Below are 20355 nucleotides of genomic sequence, written 5' to 3'. Positions count from 1 at the left end.
AGGCCCATTCCACACATAACAATTCTGTGATTCTGTGTGAGCTATCTGAGCGTACAATGGAGGCGGGCATGCTGCCCACGCCTGTGGAGCAGCTGGCTGCTCAAAGCCGCCGCGGAGCGGGGAACCGGCTCTCGCACCGCGCGGCACTTTCGGGACAGGCTCAGGAGCCCCGAGCGGTTCGGGACCCCGCTGCCCCTGCCCGGGGAGGCCGGCCCGGGGCCGCCCCGCCCCTTGCGCGGGCCGCGGCGGAGAGGCGCGGGCGGCAGCGCGGTCACCGCCCCGCGGCGCCGCCGGGCAGCGCCGGAGCGGCGGCTGGGCGGGCGCGATGGGCGCGCTGCTGTGGTGGGACCCGCTGCGGGCCGGCAGCTCGGAGGTGGACTGGTGTGAGGACAACTACACCATCGTGCCTGCCATCGCCGAGTTCTACAACACGGTGGGTGGCGGTGGCGAGAGCGGCCGCCTCGGCGCCGGGGGCTGCGGGTGGGCGAGCGTGCGGCGGCGGGCAGGTCCCGCTGCAGCCCGGGTGCTCCTGCTGCCTGCCGTCTCCTGGGGAGTTTTCGTGGGATTGTAGCCTGCCCTTCTATGGCTGTCGACTTTGTTTTTCTTCTCCGGTTGCTGGCATGCCTAAAATTAAGGGATTTTTCCTAGTTTTTCAGGTATAAAATGGGGATATTTACTAGTTGTGCTACTGTCGGTAAGTAGTGTGTGGCAGGCCCTGTCCTCGTCTTTGTCGAGACTTGTGGTGGCCAAGCACCAAAATTTTGGTGCTAGATTGCCCTGATCTAGTACCCATTTGCACAAACAGGTGTCAGCGCCTTGATGGGCATGCACGGCAGTGATGGACCAAGATTAAAAAGAACCTTGGTGTTTGGAGGTAAAACTAGGTTTTTCCCAGACATGTTTGGCTCCAAGACGGCAAAGGTTTCATGGAGAGTTTGCCTTTAGGTTGCAGGATGAAGTCAGGAGTGTATTTTTGGAAGAGGTGGAGATACCTGTTTAAGAAAGCAACTGAAGTATGGAAGAGAGGGAAGAGGAATAATGTAATTGTTGCTTCTTTCCAGTTAGTCATGGTTTACCCCTGAGTCCTCTTGCACCTTTCCAATACCTTTCAGCTGCTGGAGAGAACTTAGGAAAACAGCCACAGCAGCAGAAACAGACTGCCCTTTACCATGTACCTTGGAAAGGGAGCAGTGCTCCTGACATCCTGTTGATGTAAAGAATGACAGTGACACATCCACTAGAATAAGATAATCCATTGGGCTTTTGGGTAGTTTTCCCTTCCATGAAAATCACCTGTCCAGGAGTAAACCTGCAAATGCTGTCTGTTTTCTGTTCTACAGGAGGTAGTGTGTGCACAAATGAGGAGCTGGAGCTTCTGCTTTGTCTCTTTTATACTTCAAAGTGGGCCGGTTTTTTTGTTTTTTCCCAAATTTCATCCTTGTCTGAACTGTTTCCCTTTCAAGCCATGTTTCTTTGACTGCTAGCACGTAGTGGAAGAAGAAGTAGGTGCTTGGCTTCCGTGGCTGGAGTGTGTATCATGGGAGGTTCTTCACATGCAGAGCAAGTAACTCCATGGTGCACTGCAAGCATTAAGCACATTGCTAACTTGTTTTCTTCTTGTACTTAGCTGCCAAAGTACTAAAGATGGTGGCTGGTCCATGCCACTGAATAATTTTGAGGGTGTGTGAGGGAAACTGTCGGCTTTTTTTGTGTGTCTGATGTCACTGTGCAAGAACCAAAAACAAAGGGAGGAAAAGGTCAGGATAAACAAGTTATCGAAGACAGCAAATGTGTTTTGGAGCCAGCTATGCAGGGGGATGGGTATCCTTCTACTGTATGCGCTGGTTCAGTCTGGGGTAGAGTGAAATTTCCTTATAGGCACTGGTATGGGGGGATGTTTTGTGCTGGAAACAGTTTTGGTAACTCAGGCATGTTTTCATTACTTCTGAGCAGGGCTTACTCAGGCCTTTTCTGCTCCTCACCTCACCCAGCTAGCAAGTGGGCTGGGGGTGCAGAAAGCTTTTGAAGGGGACACTGATTCCATCTGACTCAGGCCATATGGCATCATGATCAGCATGAAGAGCTGGAAGAAGGAGAGGGAAGCAGTTGGGACCTTTAGGGTGGTGGCATTTGTCTTCCCACGTCACTGTTATGTGTGGCAGGACCTGCTTTGCTGGGGATGGGGAACACCTGCCTATCCATGAGGAGTGCTGAAGGAATTCCTTATTTCACTTTGCTTGTGTGAAGAGCTTATGTTTTCCCTGTTAGATTGTTCTTATCTCAAGCCCCACAAGTTTTCTCATGTTTACCCTTCTGATTTTCTCCACCATCCTGCTCTGAAGGGAGTGAGCAAGCAGCTGGGCAGTGCGTATCTGCTGTGTGGGATTAAATCACAACACTGAGCTGATTAGCAGTGGTATGGAAGCTTGCCAAAATGCTAGAAGCTGCACTTCTGTCCAGATGAATAACTGAGGCTTCAGACAGGTAGACAGACACAGAAGAAAGTTTGCTCCAAAGCCTGCTGTGTTGTGGCAGCTGTGTACAAATCAGTAAGCTGTGCACTGAAAGGGGAGGAGAAAAAGAGGCAGTGTTAAGGGTAGTCATGTTTAGGCTCTCTTCAGTAATACCAAGTCATTGTTAGTCATTGTTAGTTTGATTTCTCTGTTAGCAACTTCTGAAAATTAAAACAGCGAGTTGCAGTGGATTGATGGGATTGTGCAACTGTGTCCTCAAAAAAACAGATGCTTACAGGACAGTTATGAAGTTTTGGCCCGAGTCTGAAAAGTACCTTAGGCGGCATCTAAATTATATTCCTTCTAGTGAGGGTTTGTTCTGACTAATTCAAGCTCCCTCGAAGTTTCAGGAAGCACTCTTCAGCAGACCTGAACCTGGCATCTGGGTCATTAAGCTTTAGATTTAAACCTTGCTAATCCGCATTTTAAATTACCATGGCTGAGGTCAGAGTTGTGGTTGAGGTCTCACGCAATATTCATGTAAGCACAAAACTGGAACAGCTTATCTGCTGCTTATGTATTTTTTAAAAATTAATTATTTATTCTAGTGGAACTTAAACAGAAAACAAAAAACATTCAATAGAATTAAATTTGTAGGAGAAAACTGTTCAGAGGTTTTGTATAAATTGATTAAACTAATTTTTTAAAACATACACAAGCTAGACTTAACATGATTTTTGTCTAGCTGAAGTGATTCAGGTCTTACACTTTTTCAGTAAAGAGGCCACAAAACACTCCATAGCTCAGATTGAAGGAATAGTTTTAAAAACAGGGTTGTTGTTTTTTTTTTTCTTTTGAAATGAATAAAATAATGTGTTCTGATGCAGTGTAACCCTATTCCACACCATAACAAATGCCTCCAAATGATAAAAACAATTTTCTCTGTGAAGAGGTGTTTACAAAATAAAAGAAACTTTTATGTTTTAAGTACCTGAAAACAGGTTTTCTGTTGGCTGGGAAAGTCTGTGTCTAGCAATTCAATATGTTGCATTTAGTTGTGCTTGTAATTTCCATTTACGAAGGGATTTGCCAGGGTTTTATTCTTCTTCTTTTGCTCCTTAGTGACATGGAAATAAAAGTTGCAAAAAGTTATGAGGTAGTTTTAGGAGTGTGAGAGAATACTTGTACTCTCCCTACCGCATCCTTTTTTTACCACAGAAGAGTTTTAGTGTATGTGAGTGTCATGTTTAGGTACCAGGATATGGGGGATACACACCCTCTGATGTTATTGGCAGCTACTTTAGCCTAGTTTTGCTTTCTGCTCAGAAGGACATGGTGCAGTAGGTTTTTTTGTGGGGGTTGCATTCTGCAGCTGCTCTCTGGGAGACGTAATCAATACCGATGAATACATGAGCTTTGGTAGAACTGCAGGAAACATCTGTGTCAAGACAGTGGCCAGATGTGAGTGAAGTTGTATGATCATGATCTAAGCAAGCCCATTCTCTCTGTCCTATAGTCCTGAATTTCTGTAATTAATTAGTTGAAAATTAAAACTAAAGGTGCAGAGTTGTATGAAGCCAAAAGAATGGACTGTTACTGAAAGGCTGCTTGCCTGTTTTCCATAGCTGTAACATCTAATCATTGCCTTTTGCAGATGTGGAAGGAAATCTTCTGGACTACTTATGTACATTTTTTGCACTTATTGTAATTATCAAAGCATTTGAATTGTACATTACCAAATCATGGAGGCCAGTTATTTATTAATATTAAAAATGCACATGCAGCGTACTTTCTGAAGCCATACTTTAATATTTTTTAGTACTACAATTACTTCAGTTTCTGAGATGTTAGGAAATCCTCCTGATGACCACTGCGAAGAGTATAGGTCATGCTCAGGCACCAGTTTGCAAGGGGTTTCTTGCGTTTGCAGGCAGGATATTAGAATGAGTGGGTGTTCATTCCCACAGGAACACTACCATAGTGCCGAACTGCTCCCTTGTTGGTTAATACTTGTATAAATCTACATTGCTACAGCTGTGGTAAGTACATCTAGTGTGTCCTTTATCATCTTGTTCCTAGGTGGAATAATGACTTTCTAGCCAAATTTTGATAGGCTGTGATTGCCGGTTCTGATTTTCTTCATTGGTCAGTTTCAGCTGTAGAGATGGAAACGTTTGCTTCAAACCACTTGGTTTATAACCACCTATTGACACCTCCCTTTAGCCTAACTGCGTCTAAAAGCCTAAAATGCATAGAGCACTCCCAGGCCCCCAGAGGACTTGTTCATATTCCGTCTTCCCTGCTGTCACTATATATGCTTCCTACCTGCTTTGGAGTGAGGGAAGTCTTGTTCTGTGTATGTACCAGCACATCAGGCACTGGGATCCTGGTCCATGACTGTATTCCCAACTTTGCTGACAGTCTCTGCTGCATGGAGACTGGGTGGGATTTTTTGTGAATGAAAGTTGCTCAGGTGAACCTGTTTTGTTGAATGTGTAGGTTGCTTTACATGAGTTAAAACAACTTGATCTGCCTCTTAAAAATCTGTTCTCACACTGTGTTAAGAGGTTGACAACAGTAGCTTAATGAAAAAATTCCTGTTATTCTTGAACTATTTCTCCACCAAATTTTCATTATTGTCGGCACAAGTTTGTAAGCTGTGAAAAGGCCATGTCCCAAAGGAATGTTTTTGATCCAGAGTTATTTTCTACATCAGCTTCAGAGCAGTTTTGTTGAGGGTGATTTTCTCTTGTGCTTGGGCTCAGCAGGCAAACATGAGAAAGCTGAGGCTGGACTGTCTCCTGTCCTTTGGCCCATTGTGAAGAAGCAGTAGTCTTTTCATAACTGCTCAATTTCTGTGCCATGGTGGGCCCTCAGCACTAGCAAGGGAAGAACCAAGTGATGGCTTCTACAATGACAGTTCCTGCTAATTGATAGTAAACATGCTTTACATTGTTTGTAAGCAAGAAAAAACAGAAAACATGTCTTCATTCAAATCAAGCATATTAAATTTTAAAAAATTAGACCACCTAACAGTGGTCCTAAGTGGAAGCCTTTCCACCTTCCTATAGCTAGTTTTCAATCATGTTCTGTAGTGGAGAACTCAGAGAAAAAATTGAAGTGTAAAAGGACTTCAAGCTCCAGGCTCTCTTTACCCTGTACAAAAAGGGTTCTAACTCTTAACCTAGCATTGTATTTCAGACCTTCCAGACAATAATATTGCACAATAAATTGACTTCCACAAAGCTTGTCTAGCGCTGCCTTGTGTCAGTACTTCTAGTGCTTTTTCTATGCTAGGCTGGATAGCCTTTGAGAGGACAGGTCACTGGTCCTCAATAGCTTGATCTTGTACACTTTCTGAAATGCCACAGTCTTGAATGTAGATTCTCAATAAAACTCCTTTGGGAATTGACTTGAATTGTGACTTGAATAGTCACATTTTACATTGCTGAAAGTTTTTATGCTGTTAGTAATTTAATAAAGAACAAAACAAATCGATGCTTTTGCAAAAACAGCTCAGCAAAGGCAGAAACAGGGGGTCATAATTTGTTGAACTGGGGCTTCATTGAATGACAAAATGTTATTATAGAAAACCTATGGATATTTAAGATTTGTTTATTTTCTATCTTTGTGAGACTGTTTGGTTTTTTTCCTAGATAAGCAACATCTTGTTTTTCATTTTACCACCCATATGTATGTGCTTGTTCCGTCAATACGCAATCTGCTTCAACAGTGGAATATATTTAATATGGATTCTGCTAGTCGTGGTTGGTAAGTTGATTACTCTGTATTTGCCAACTCATGTGTGAACTGAGAGAGGACATCAGTTTTTCCCGCTTGTACTTGACTGTTTTTTAAAACAAAGCAATCCTGACATCTATGGAAGAATTTGCTTCTATTTGCTTAAAGCTAAAGCAGCCATAATTTCTGGAGGGAAAATGCCTTTTGCAAACTGAAGTTGGTGGGAAATTTGACCATAGTTCTGTTCCCTTCCAACACTTCCTTTGCATACTGTTGTTTTTTTTTTTTTCCTTGTGTTTGGGTTTACTTTACAGGAGTGGTGACCCTCATTGTTTAAATAAGAGCTGAAGTGCCAGTGCAGCTTGGGAGAGGAATTGGGTGTGTACTGAGAAGGCCCAGAGATGTAGGTGTGAGATTCTGAAGTTTGTTCTTTCCTGGAGGCCCTTCAAGGGAATAATCAGAACCCTCTGGGGTAGTGTGGCACTTTCCACCTGTAAATCTGTATCATGGAGTAGTCATCAGATGCTGTTTTTTCTCTTACCTATTTTTGTGCAATTGAGAAAATTCCAAAGCAGCATTTGGCATTTATTTCTTAATTGGTTTTGCTTTATACTTTTCCACCTGGTGTTTCTTCAGGCACATCTTTTTTAGTAGGAGCTGACATTTTTAGCTACTGCTTTTGTAGTCTTCTTTTGCAATGTACTTTTCTTCATGATTAGCAAGAGTATGATGGCTTGGATTGCCTCTTAGTAAAGTTGGTGTTTTTTATAACCTTTTGTAGACCATTTCCTGTAGCTACCATTTCCTGTGAATTTCTGAGCATGAGCAGAGTGTTTCAGTCTGTTACGGTACTGCAGCTGTTCATAATACTGTCTCTTGATTAATTCATCCAGGAATTGGATCTGTTTATTTTCACGCTACCCTCAGTTTCTTGGGCCAGATGCTGGATGAGCTGGCTATTCTCTGGGTTCTGATGTGTGCTCTTGCCATGTGGTTCCCTAGGAGATACCTGCCCAGATTTTTTCGAAATGACAGGTAAACATACAATGATACATGTACACTTTCATGTTTTTTGCAGCTTCCTGTGCTAACACCTAAACCTGCACATAATGGTGCCAAGTTATCAACCTTACCACTATCACTGCTATTTTTTCTCACTTCATTGACTTCCAGTTGCTTGTATCTCATTTAGCCCATTTTGTTCAAAATTCCTGAGTCAGCAGTTGCTGGTAGTGGGATTTGTGTCCTGTAACTTCAGGTGTTTAGATGAGATGACTTGCTTTTGGAACTGTCTGTTCTTGTTGATTCTAGGGAGACTTTTATGATGAGTAGTTTATATAACTTTACAGCCAATGTAGGAGAAGCCATCTTTCATTCTTCCTTTTGTATATCCTGAAGGGTATATAAAAGTGAACCTATGGAAGTCAGCTGAATGTTCATCTGAATTTTTAAGACAGTGGTAAAGGATGGTGTTTAGGTATTCAAAAGCTAAGTGTTTCTTTAGAAACGTATTGTTGTAAAGGGATTTTTTTTTTTTCTTGCAGGTTTAAAAAAATTGCATTATAGCCAGTTTAAAACATTTGGTTGTGGTTTGCCCCCACCCCCCACCCCACCGTAAAAACATCGTGTTGTTCTTTCATGCAGTGAAGAAGTTGAGGTAATGGAGAGGCTTGAATTGCAGCATCAGTGTTCTCTCTGAAGATTGCTAAGACTTTTGCCTTTTGCCCTCTTACACTGTTACTCTCTACAGGAGTTTTTTTAGTTTATTTGTTTGTTTGATTGTTGGGGGTTTTGTTTGGTTGGTTGGTTGGTTTATTCTTGACAATATGCCAGATTAGGAGTTGCTAATGCATGGGGAGAAGTTTGGTGCCTAGACTGACCATACTTCAAAACAGCTTGCACATGGTAGAGTTTACCTGTAATTACTGTATGCAGCCTCTGTGCATGGCCCACTTCTCTTTAACGTCATCATAAATGACTTGGACTTTGACACAAGACTGGAATGAATACTAAGTTTTATGACCACACTAAATTGGGAGGAGCTGTTAAATCCCTTGAGGACAGAGAGCCGTCCACAAATGAGCAATCACCAACCAGGTGAAGTTCAACAAGGGAGAGTGCTGGATTCTGAGGTGAGGCAACCATAGATGTATGGACAGAGTGGGAATGAGATGCTGTTAGCAGGGCCATGGAAAGGGACCTGGGAGTCCTGGTTGATGGCAAGTTGAACATGGGTCAGCAGTGCCCTGGCAGCCAGGAGGGCCAACCCTGTCCTGGGGGCATCAGGCACAGCATCGCCAGCCAGGCAAGGGAGGGGATTGTCCTGCTCTGCTCTGAGCTGGGGCAGCCTCACCTCCAGTGCTGGGGGCAGTTTTGGGCACTGCAATATAAGAAAGACATTAAACTATTAGAGATCATCCAAAGGAGGGCAGTGAGGATGGTGAAGTACCTTGAGGGGAAGCCAGTATGAGAAGTGGCTGAGGTCACTTGGTTCGTTCAGTTTGGTGAAGACAAGATCGAGGGGAGACTTCATTGTAGTCTTTGACACCCTAATGAAGAGAAGAGAAGAGAAGGGGCAGGAGCTAGTCTCTTCTCTGTGGAGACCAGTGACAGGACCTGAGGGAATGGCCTGAAGCTGAGTCAGGGAAGGTTTAGGTGGGATATCGGGAAAAGGTTTTTCACCCCAGAAGGTGGTTGGGCACTGGGACAGCTCCCTAGGGAAGTATTCACAGCACCCACCTGACAGTTCAAGAAGTGTTTGGACAGTGCTCTCAGGCACGTGGTGTGACTTTTGGGGATGGTGTTGTGCAGGACTAGGAACTGGAGGTGTTATCCTGCTGGATGCCTTCCAGCTCAGCATGTTCTATAATTCTGTGTGGTTTAATGGCTTTGTTGCATTGGTGTAAATTTAGTACTTCTGCATATTACAGTATAGTGTTATTACAGAACATCATCAACTTAACAAGCTTTTACTGGTGTCTTTGTTTATGGTGTGACTCTTAGATGCTCAGTTGAAGTGAAGAATTCAGAGTCCTAAATTTATGTGTAATTTATGTAAACTCTGTAGATGAGCTCCCAGATACCTAGAGGTTACATTTTGTCAATTAGTGTCTTCTAATGTTGCAGGGTAGGTTCACAGTATGGACCAGGATGCTAAACTATTGGTTTCTAAAGGAATAACAACACTTTCGGGGTGCAATACTGTTTCTGTTTAACTTTGTGTTAAAACTGTAAATACCGAGATGAAAGATCCTATCAGTATCCTTCCAATTCTCAGAGAACGTGTCAAAACAGTTACTTTTTAGGGAAGGTCTTGATTCCTGTCTGAAGTATGCAGACACTTTGGGCAGCAAACCTGTGCTAGTTTGAAAGCAAATCAGCAGAAGGAATTAACTCCACACAAACACATTGCAAAGGATTCCAAATAAGAATTACAATTTAGTAGAAAAATTTTGCAATAAAGGCAATAGTACAGAAACACAAATATGACCCTGTTGGTCAGGGTGGTGGCAGCTGTTCCATTGGAGTGAGGGATGTGATCTTGTCGAAGTGGTGATTCTGTAGAAAGATGTGGCTCTTCTTTGGAGGTCCAGTGGTGATTATTGAGAGCTCTTATCCTCTGGGAATCCAGAAGTGGTATTGTGGTGTCCCAGATTATATACAGGTAGGAATGTTAGGTACCTCCCCCCCGAAGTGGACAGACATCTCACAATGGGATGATGTAATTCTGTGACTCATTCTGGGAGTCCTTGATGGCCCTTGAGCAGAGATGGCCCTGCTTTAGGCTGAGTGTGCATTGGGCAGCTGTTGGAAACAACTGACATTAACAGCTCATCAGAAGGTGCTATAGGTGGTGACAGGATGCATACCTTGCATTGTGACCCAAGACAAAGTCTTAACCTACAACAGGTTTGGTTAATACTATCAAGTTGTTTCCTTTGCCTGACTAATCCTCTAGTATTATGTCTATTGTGTGCTCACAGCTGTACTGTTCACTTTCATCATCCTCATCACACTTCGAATTTTCAATGCTGAAGTGAAAATTTTTTCAATTATTTCAATTATTATATATCATGACCAACTTGTGATGTATTTATTCATTAAGATATTCATGTCAGATCAGAACTTCCTACTTAAGTAACTTGTTGCTTTCCAGCAGAATGAAAAACTTTAAAGCAAAAGGCAAATGAAATGAGCCTAATGCTTGTGGCCATGGAATGGTACCATACAAATATATTGAGACCCTACTTCAAACATAGAAGGCCATCCTTGGACAACAATTTTAAAAAGCTGTGGGCCAGTAGTTAAAAGGAAGTGTGGTGATCCTCTTCCTCAGCCATAGAGTGTATGTGGGTTGTTTGAAGTGCAGACTGGAGTTTAAACAGCAGTTAACATATATTTAATTTAAAAGTTGTCAGGCTGTCTACATAGGGTGCAATAGTAATTTCATATTTGCTAAGGATATACCAAATCTTGGTCTTATAAAAAAAGTCTGGGAATTTCTCACCTACTGTTGAATTTGATTAAGGAAATGTTCCAATTTAGCATGTAAGTTTCAGTGTCTTTGAAGGCTCTAAAGAGATAAAGGAAAGTTAAGCATACTGTAACATAACTGTAGAAGTTGAGGCATTAACAATAAGAAAATATCCTAAAAATCCATGTTAAGAGCTTGAAGAATGATGAGACAGAAAAATTTTGATAAAGTACAGTACTATGTCTAGAGGTTGACCTCGATTTTGTTACATTATTAAAATAATGTTGAAATTTCTGGGTTTACTAATTAAAAGTTTTGAATTAAAAGAAGTTTTTCTGCCCATATAAACTCTACTCAGGAGCCGATTTAAAGCTGCTGTGGGTGTCCTGTCTGGAGTTACCACCTGCCTGGCCTTCATTAAGCCTGCCATTAACAGCATCTCACTAATGACGCTGGGAGTTCCCTGCACAGCTTTACTCATTGCTGAGTTGAAGAGGTAAGTACAATTCTCCAGAATGCAGGCAGCATTGCCTTCCCAGATCCTTAGGACACTGGGAGATGATACACTATATCTGGCTTCAGTGCATGTGACAGCAGATCAGAAATGCTTTTACCACAAGCAAGAGCAAATCTAGTATAAATTTTCTCGCCAGTTCAGACATTTTTTGACAAGGATTTCTTTTCCCTAGGACTTCATAGTAGGTCAGATATTTTCTGTGTTTTTGCAACATACCTCTTGCTGCAACCTGATTTAAGTCAAATTTGTTTATTTATTGTGAAATTAGAGCCTGGCTTTCACTTTATGGACAGCATTTTTACTGTACAGTGTGCATTAGGGTGAGGTGATGACAGGGTTGCAGTCTGGATGCTAGTAGGAGCAAGGCCCAAGTACATGTCGAAGATGTTCCAACTCCCGAAGTTGTACTGTGAGTCTTGCATGACTTTGTCATTTGATATGAATAATGTGATGGAGTCAGAGTGACAAAGAGAAGGTTAATCACTACATTTTGGAGGATAGGTGTCAGTCAAGGCCATAGAAATCATAAAAGCAGAATGTAAATAGAGAAGAACCTGAGACTGATTTCCACATTTTCAAGAGTTGTTCTGTTACAGTGATACCAGTGGCTGTCCAGAGTCTTTTTTTTCCCATCTCTTCACCCACTGCGAAAAGGACCAAAGGAGTACTAGCATTTGAACTTGTCTTTTTTCACCTCTTCTCCAGTGTCTGAGAAAGTTTTTACAACTTACACTTGCTCTTATATGTTGCATATGTCCATCAAAATGAGTTAGAGCAAAATGTCTTCATTCTAATTGCGTCTGTTAGAATAGAGACTTTTCTGTTTGCTATCTTACCCTGATCTGCCACTGCTATACAATGGAAGCCTCTCCAAACAATGTTTTGTAAAGGTGTTCATGAGCCTTTTCTCGTTAGGCATCCTTCTGTGTATTTCAGTGGTCAAAGACACTTGGAAACAGCACAAAAGTTAGTTGCAGACAAGGTCAGTAGTTGAACAATATGGGTGGTGTCTCATTTTGATGATGGCATGAAGGAACTACTGACAGGGCAAAGGGACATCTGGTTGTGGCACAGGATAATCTGTGAATTCTCTGTCAGTTCCGTATCAGTTTTCCAGGCATGAGCTCCTGAGAAACTTGAAAGGACAAGTTAGTGTCTCCTAAATTTGAGTACTGTTGTTTCACATCTAGGAATTGGTATGCCTATAGGTATTTGGTTTTTAAACTCTTCCTGCAGGGTCATTGTCCTGGTTTGGGACAGATTTGGGAAGAAATCTAGCATCACAAAGTTGCCCCAGGACAGTCATATATTACTAAAATGTCTGGAGTTTCCTGGTTGTGTTTTTTTAGGGAGAAAGTTAAGGACCTTCTTTTCCAATTGGTAGGGATGATTTAATACCACTGATATTTGTGGATTAATTTGTAAGTGCAAAAGGCAAATAAAAAGCTTTTATTTTAAGCTATGCTGATCCTTTTGAAATTTAAAGGGTTACATTCATGTAAACTGAGAGGTAAGGAGTCATCTCATCCCCCTTTGCAGGAGGAAGATTAATCTAACCATTATTTAAAAGGTTTGCTATTTTTGCTTTCTGTGCTGCCATAGTCAGGAGGGGACTTCACATCCAAGTCTGGCAGGCTGCAGTGGAAATATTTCTGTGAAATAGATATTTGGGGAAGAAAAACTGCTTCTGTTCCATGCTGAAGTTTTTGATATTTTAGACCAAAACTCCTTGTTGTTATTCCTATTCTAGGCTGTGTCAATTTTTTACAGAATTCTGGGGAATCAAAACCACTGTGTTTTCAAAATGAAAATTTTCTGCTTTATATTTGTCTTTGATGAGGAGATAATATTGTCACAAAAGAGCATTAAGTTCTTAGATGTGGACCTGGTAAGGTAAAGTGTATGGCTGTGGAGTATTGTGGGTAGGAGGTGATGAAAAGAGCAAAAGGTAGTCAAGTGTCCTTGAAAGACAAAGAAATTGTTAAACTTTATTCTCATTTCTGTCACAACAAATTCCTTCCTGTGTTTCTTAAAACTGTACTAGAAGATGGTATCAGTGGAAAGGTGGATATGTATCCTTTGATTTGCCATTGAGATTATAATGTCATCAAATTAGTAGCTATTTAGGGAGATAATGTCCTCCATGTGCAGATAGATGCTAGAATATTGTTGCTCAGCTGACTTCTGAGCCTTGAGTAGTGAAGGTTTACCATAGTTTCTTGTCTGACCATTATTATTTGATTCTTCTACTAGAAATCTGACTGTGGGGGAGTCTTGCTTTAATATTGCAGGTTCCTTTATTCCCTTGACTAAAAGGTTAAGCTAGTTAAAAGTTTAAATTATTCCTTAGGATGGAAAGGGAGATATCTGTGTAAAATTCAGTCAATCAACATTGCACTGGTTTGAAGAAAAGCTGCAATGCTTTTTTGGCAGTTTCAAGGCATCAGAAGACAGTGCTGCTGGAAGTGTGTATTTAAGTGTCCTTTAAATAGCAAATAATTGGATCTCACAAGTGTTTGCAGAAATGCTGACATTTGAATAACTGTGTTTTGTTAAACAGAGAACATTGTGCATTGTGGAGATGAAAGGGGAAATGGAAGTGCAAGATTAGTGGGATTCATTATCTTCCAGAATAGCATAAGATAGGATCAGGGCAGCATGAATGTGTCTTTTAGACCCTCAGCTAACAAGTCCTGTTTTAGTTCTTATCAGTGTCCGTGTCTGTTGAGAAATAAAAGGAAGGCTACGTGTCCAGGTGGTATTTGCATTACATCTTTTTATTGTAGTAAAAGCTGTGGCTTTGCAGTCTCTTGCTTCCTCAGCAAGCATGTCGTCACCCCATCTGAAGCACAGTTACTGCAGAAACTGAAGACTTCATGATGGGTAATCTCAGAAAACCCAGGAGTATTACAGAGATCAGCAGGCTGTGCTCTTCTCCTTGTGGTCTTTCTCCCTTAAAGTAGTCCTTTGCAGAGCACTACAATATTGCTTTAAGTTTATAAAAGTAATCTGCAGTATGTGATGGTGATACTGAGCAAACTGGTCTTTGCAGTCTGTACCTTTGCTGTGGCTGATCTTGTACTGGGTCGGTAAGCCTCCAGTTTTTCTTTGCAGCCTTGAATTCTTTGAACCATGCAGGTTAATTGCCTTGTCCTCTTGGAATTCAGATACTCAGAAGACCTTAAGTTTGAGGTCAAACCTCTTATCTTAAATGGGATGCAGTTGCATGTGTTTATCTCCTTCAGATATGTCCAGGAAACCCTCATATTCTCAATACACACACCCTTTCCTTTGTCAGAACACACAAGTACTCCATCTCAGTAGTCTAGTTTTATCTGTCAGATAAACAAAATTGATTAACGTGCCTGTCTGCTTAGGTACAGTGGTATAGAAATGCTTTAGCATTAACAGAAGTCTTTATACAGTAACAAATAGGAGGAAATCTGAGATTTGCTGCATGGCTGGTTGTTAATGAACAGCATATGTAACTAATCACTAGTTACACTCCTTCCTTGGTATAGGAATAGTTTGATGTTTGCCTACTATTGATACACTGGTATTTAAGACAATACCTAAAACACAGCTACTGATAAAAAAGTTTGTTTTGTTACCTCAACTCTGCCTTGCATCAGAGCCAGACTGGAAGTGAAGATAATCTGTTAAGTACATTTATGGTGGAGTCATTTTAATGGTGCATGTCTGGCATTGTTTTATAAATATTTATTTATGTTTTTCTCCTTAGGTGTGAAAACCTGCGTGTGTACAAACTGGGTCTCTTTTCAGGTCTTTGGTGGATGCTAGCTCTTTTCTGCTGGATCAGTGACAAAGCGTTTTGTGAGATCTGGTCCTCATTTAACTTTCCCTATTTGCACTGTGTATGGTAAGTGTTGTGTATAAAGTCCAGAGTTTGATTCAAATGTGATCCATTCTCACCATATTACCCTTCTGTGCTGCTTGGTGGCTCTTTCTGGTTAGTTATAGACAGAATGTATAGTAAGATTTTATAAGCCCAGACCAAGTCTTGTGCTATTCAGGGTGGCAGATTTAGGCCTGATCGTATTCTTAAGCCACTAGTTTCATTAACTGCAACTGAATTCCTTGCCATACTGGTTACTAAAAACCATAGCTGTGACTATGAAAACTTAAACTGCCATTGATGATGATGGTAATCCTCATGGTGAATTAGTGATTAATTAATGGTGGTGAAGTGCAGAAGCAGTAAAGAGCTTTGATGCCTTTTCTGTTTTACCACCCAGCAAATCATGGTTACTTAATTGAGGTGCACATTTCTGCACAAATGTGACTGGTGCAGAGAAGCCAAAAAACTGGAGTCTGTTTAGACCAGGAATAAACTACAGTTTTGTGGTTTTCCTTTCCAAATATTCTTTGTCTCCATGCAAAGGACAGACAACAATGCTATGGGGGGCTTGTGAGAGGATGCTGAAGGACAAACTGATTTTAAAGTATGGTGATACAATTGATTGCTTTACTTAATTTATGTTACTGATTATTTTTTCTTTCCTTTTTTTTTTGCTATCTTGGTGTGTGGGTGGCTATTCTTAGGCACATTTTGATTTGCCTAGCGGCATATCTAGGATGTGTCTGCTTTGCTTACTTTGATGCTGCCTCTGAGATCCCTGAGCAGGGCCCTGTGATAAAGTTCTGGCCCAGTGAAAGATGGGCATTCATTGGAGTTCCCTACGTCACCCTCCTCTGCGCACACAAAAAAACATCTGTGAAGATTACATGAACTTGGAAGCCATGGAATGGGGATGGATTTTCAACTTATATTCCAGCACAGACAATATTTATATAATGATATATAATGATAAATTACTAGTGTATGACTAGTGTTGTATTTTGTTTTCTTCCTAAGATAGGCAGCAATTCAAGTGTCATAGGAAGAGGAGGGAAGTGTGTTCATTGCTCTCTGAAGAAGAGAGAGGAAGCAGGAACATGGGGGCACTTGAACACTAAAGTAACAAAATAGCTTCTTTGTTTTTTGCACTGTGTTTTTGATGTAGCATTTTTGTTGATAAAAGCTCTTTTCAAATACCAGGGTCCAGGAATGATCTTTTTGTAGTAGGTCACCTTTAGTGCTTGATCCACTTCTTTTGTAACTTTCTTTGCAAAAGAAGGCAGTCCAAGATGCCTACATGCCATCCTGTGTCCTTCTTAGCTCTGATTTTGTGCACTTACACATGGCCACAAGAGTGTGCTCGAAACCCATGTTATTCCCAGCCTGGTGTGGCACCCAGGCTGTGCATCACTTTGGATCACAGAATACATGGTTGCTTCCCCAAGTACAGCAGGAGATGAGTGTTTGCAGCTGGATTACTTTGTAAGTGCAATTAGGCAGTGTAAATGCAGAGGGAGCTGACAGAAATCCCTAAAACTATGTAGTAGTTTGAGGATTTTATTGTGTTTCCACTGTGCTATGAATACTTGTATGCTGCATATTTCCTTCTTGCAGAAATGCCACAGAATCCATCTCTACCTCTTGAGACATGTTTGGTCTTGAATTTGGCATTGAAGTGCTCACAGAAGTGTGAACATTACCTTCAGTACGATCTCAGGTCAGCATTGATTGATGGTGTGATTAAACTATAAAAACTCAGAGATGCCTAGCTGCACATCTAATTTGAGAGCTGACTTCTCACCAGTGCATTGCAAGTGATGTCAAAAATAGTCCACAGCTCTGCTGGTATACTTAGGAAAAAAGTAGATAACTGCTTAAAAACGAAGCTGAAGACCTAGATTTCAGTGAGCAGTGAGATGTAATATTGAATCTTGGATTCTTGCATTCTGATTTTCCTTGTTTTTTCAGTCCGTTTTGTAAAGATAAGGGATGTCTAGTCCATTTAGCTTTAAAATTATTAGTGTTGAGGTTCAGGAATGGCTATAGTTCTTGCAAGCAATTAATGCAAGACCTGTTAAAGAAATGGTGCAAAGTTAGGATGTTTTTCAAATATGAGCAATTGTAGCTGCTAAGAGCTGCAGTTCTGGAGAAAAAAGGGTCTACTCACATTCCTCAGAACTCTAATATCAGAACTCTTAAGCGGGTTAAGGCTTTGAATGTACACTTTTATTAATAAGTGTTATTTCCTTTTTTAGTACTAGACAATGAAATATGATTTTCTCTTTTGTTTACATGTCTTATGTTGTACTTGTTTTTTATCAATGCAAAAATGTACTCTATACTGTATCTGTTATCTTTATGAAAGTTGCTTTTAGCAAGAACTTTGGGCTGAATTAATTTTCAAGCATTTTGAAACCTTCAAAACTTTTGTATTAAAATTTATGCTTAGAAAGCAAGAAGTAAGGTGTATGCTGATACTCTTGAAGCAAATTCTTAGTGGGAGATATGACTTTTTCATGAGACCTTCAAAATAGGTGAGTAGACTATTGTCAGATGACTGCCAAATCATTAAAGCAGCATAAAACCTTTCCAATGGAACAGTATATATTTATACCACTTGCTAGTACATTTGAAATGTCTTTTTTTTTGACACACAGTGATACAATTTTTGTATGAAACCTGTTTATAAAAGTGTATGTAATGATGTTTGTTACTCTTTGAAACACAGCTGTTTTTTCCTTTTCCTTCGTCTCCCCTGATTATGAAATGCTCAGCTTCAAACACTTCTCAGGTATTAAAAGTTCTATTACTAGATCCTTATACAGATAGGATGCTGGCTGGAACCCAGCTAAGTTTTCTGATGCCTAACATGGCCTTACTTTGAGTAAGACTTTTTGATAATTTTTGCTAAATTATTATGTTATGGTAAGTAAGTTATTTTCAGTATTGCTTGGGAACCTAATAACTGCAGACATAGTGTACTATTCAAAAAGGTTGGAGCCTTTCTACTTAATATTTTGTTTGAAAGCAACCTCTGACTCAAAGGGCTCTAGTTAAACTGCTGTCAGTTGCTATCTTCTACTCTGCAGCATCTGCTCACAAAGAAGTAATTTTGTAATTTAAAAAGATCTCAGTAGGACATTCAGCTATTGAAGAAGTAAATAAATGCGGATAACAGGCCAAGAATCATCTCCTGTATTTTTATTGTCTAGTCTTTTTACCCTTTATGGGAAATTTTGTGAACAAAGGTTCACAACACAATGATGTGTTGCTCAAAGCTTCACTGTAGAACTGATTGGAATATTTCTCTGTAGCAGCAGCTCACCACTTTTAGATTTAGCTATTGCACTTTACATTAAATTTGTATTACCATATGTAACTGAAACTATATAACTACACTTACTTAAAAAAATAAAAACCATGCAATTTTTACAAGATTCAGTTTTACAGATTGCACCTACACAATAATATTAGTACTCAAAGAAGTATGTGATTGACATACAGAAGGATAGAGTATGCACAAGGATCATACAGATTGATAGAGTATGCACAAGGAGCTGTATTACATTGCAGTACAAAGTTATTTATATGCACCTGCAGGTTTTAAAGGCCCAGAATGTTTTCTTTCCCTGCCGGCAAGAAGTGAGTTAGTTCCTGGTGTTTAGCTTCAGTTAGTATTTTAGTGTGTTTAGTGGGATGCAATACTGTGTTGAGTGTACTGTAAATATTGACATGTGATATGCATCATCCCTTTAATGTTAAATTTAAGTTTTTTTATGAAAGGATGGTTAGTTTTCAGTGGTAGTAAACACCAATTCTCAATCAGTAACAACTCAAGAAGTACTATGTAAGGAGTGGTGTAGGTCTGGAGGTTTCTTCTGTCTCTATTTAAGTCTGTATACTAAATGTTTGTGGAAAACTTGTAATACTTTGCAGCATTAAACTGTATTTGGAGCAAATATTGTTTGCTTCTTCATGTATCGTGTTTGTGGAGAATAATGCAGCTGCCAGTATAATGCACTGAACTATAAGGATAATTGTTTCCTTAAACAATTATCAGCAATTCTGACTCAGAGGAAGAGAGAGACTACATTAGATAGAAGATCATTAATTAGTGAGATAGTGATTACTTTGCATATCAAACTGTTTTTTTAAATACTTGAAAACTGCAATCCTGTGAATCAACAAAGACAAGTAGCAAGAAATGGTTAAAAATGAGTGGCCTGTATTTCCACAAATAGACGAAACTAGGTCAGAGTGTGTACATCTGGGAGAACAAAGTCTTCAGTGTATGTTATCTAAGATTGCCCTTCAAACTTAAGGGAGTGAGATTGTGGCTACATAGTGGCCTTGCACCTGCCCTTCCCCTCCTGCTTCCCTTTTACCATGATTCCTCTCACTTCATATGAAAGACCATTTTTGAGACATTCATGAATACTCATAAGCAATTATAATCAAGCTAGAAATAACTGTTGTGTGAAAGCATAGCTGTAATTCAAGAATGCTACTCACTCAGAATTAATGTCTGTAGCTGCTAAAAATTCTAAAACAGCTGGTGGGTTGGTTCATACATTGTGTCACTCAGTCTGCTCCTATATGGAATTTATGGACGTGGTTTCCCATGGAGACGAGAGGAGCATCATCATACTACTGCACTTCCCTTATAGCTTCAGAGCTCCATGCTTATTTTGTCCAAATCTGCCAAAGGCAAGAGCCTTGGAGGTAATTTTCTACAAACTGTGCAAAAGGTGGTCAGTTAAAAAAGCCAGGCCTCTGAGACAAGCTGTTGTTAAAATAATAAAGAACTTACCCACGAAGGAAATCAAAGTAGTGCTCAGGTTCTGGTTTCGGTTTTCCTGTGGTTTGTACCAGCTACAGCAGCTGGAGCTCCTTACACATGGAAGGAATTTCACATGCTTCTGTTCCAGAGATAGAGGAACTACTTTCTTGTGTAACACACAGAGATCAACATTTTGCTCCAAACTTAAAAGGCAGAAACTCCCCCGAGAGGCTGGCTGGCAATGTCTTGTATTGCTATGCTCCAGGCTGTCAGTTAACACAGTGCAAGCTGAGAAAGACTGCAGTTTGAAGGAGGTGACTTTCATGTCACAAACTCAGGAACCACAAAAACCTGTTTGTAAACTTCCAGCATGTAGTGAGGAGGTGAGTAGGTGTTGGTTAAAAACAAGTTGTGTCTACCTAATTTAGTTTTCCTTTACAACAGGGTATTTTCTGTCCATGTGGCTATAGAAGAAGCTGTACTGTTAGATTTTGACACATAAGCATTTTAGCATGGTTTGACAGGACATTA

At 40.5% G+C, this 20355-nt stretch overlaps 1 protein-coding gene across 1 annotated transcript; it reads left to right on the top strand.

Moving 5' to 3' along the window:
• Positions 1–266: 266 nt before the first annotated feature.
• ACER2 (alkaline ceramidase 2) lies at positions 267–18993 on the top strand. Its single transcript, XM_041485529.1, has 6 exons — positions 267–433; positions 6110–6224; positions 7088–7229; positions 11027–11164; positions 14928–15065; positions 15749–18993. Exons 1-6 carry the CDS (start codon positions 326–328, stop codon positions 15933–15935), a joined length of 828 nt encoding a protein of 275 aa, XP_041341463.1. The 5' UTR covers positions 267–325; the 3' UTR covers positions 15936–18993.
• The last annotated feature ends 1362 nt before the right edge of the window (positions 18994–20355 follow it).

This window comes from Pyrgilauda ruficollis, unplaced genomic scaffold (assembly GCF_017590135.1).
Source record: "Pyrgilauda ruficollis isolate IOZ18807 unplaced genomic scaffold, ASM1759013v1 scaffold71, whole genome shotgun sequence".
In the NCBI taxonomy this organism is placed as follows: domain Eukaryota; kingdom Metazoa; phylum Chordata; class Aves; order Passeriformes; family Passeridae; genus Pyrgilauda; species Pyrgilauda ruficollis.
This window is presented reverse-complemented; position numbering and strand designations above follow the sequence as displayed.

What these genes read in the sequence shown, in the direction of transcription:
- ACER2 (XM_041485529.1), top strand. Translation starts at nt 326, where the DNA reads ATGGGCGCGCTGCTGTGGTGGGACCCGCTGCGGGCCGGCAGCTCGGAG. An exon ending in GATTCTGCTAGTCGTGGTTG is followed by an intron (nt 6,225 to 7,087) that starts GTAAGTTGATTA and finishes TAATTCATCCAG; the next exon opens with GAATTGGATCTGTTTATTTT. An exon ending in CTCATTGCTGAGTTGAAGAG is followed by an intron (nt 11,165 to 14,927) that starts GTAAGTACAATT and finishes TTTTCTCCTTAG; the next exon opens with GTGTGAAAACCTGCGTGTGT.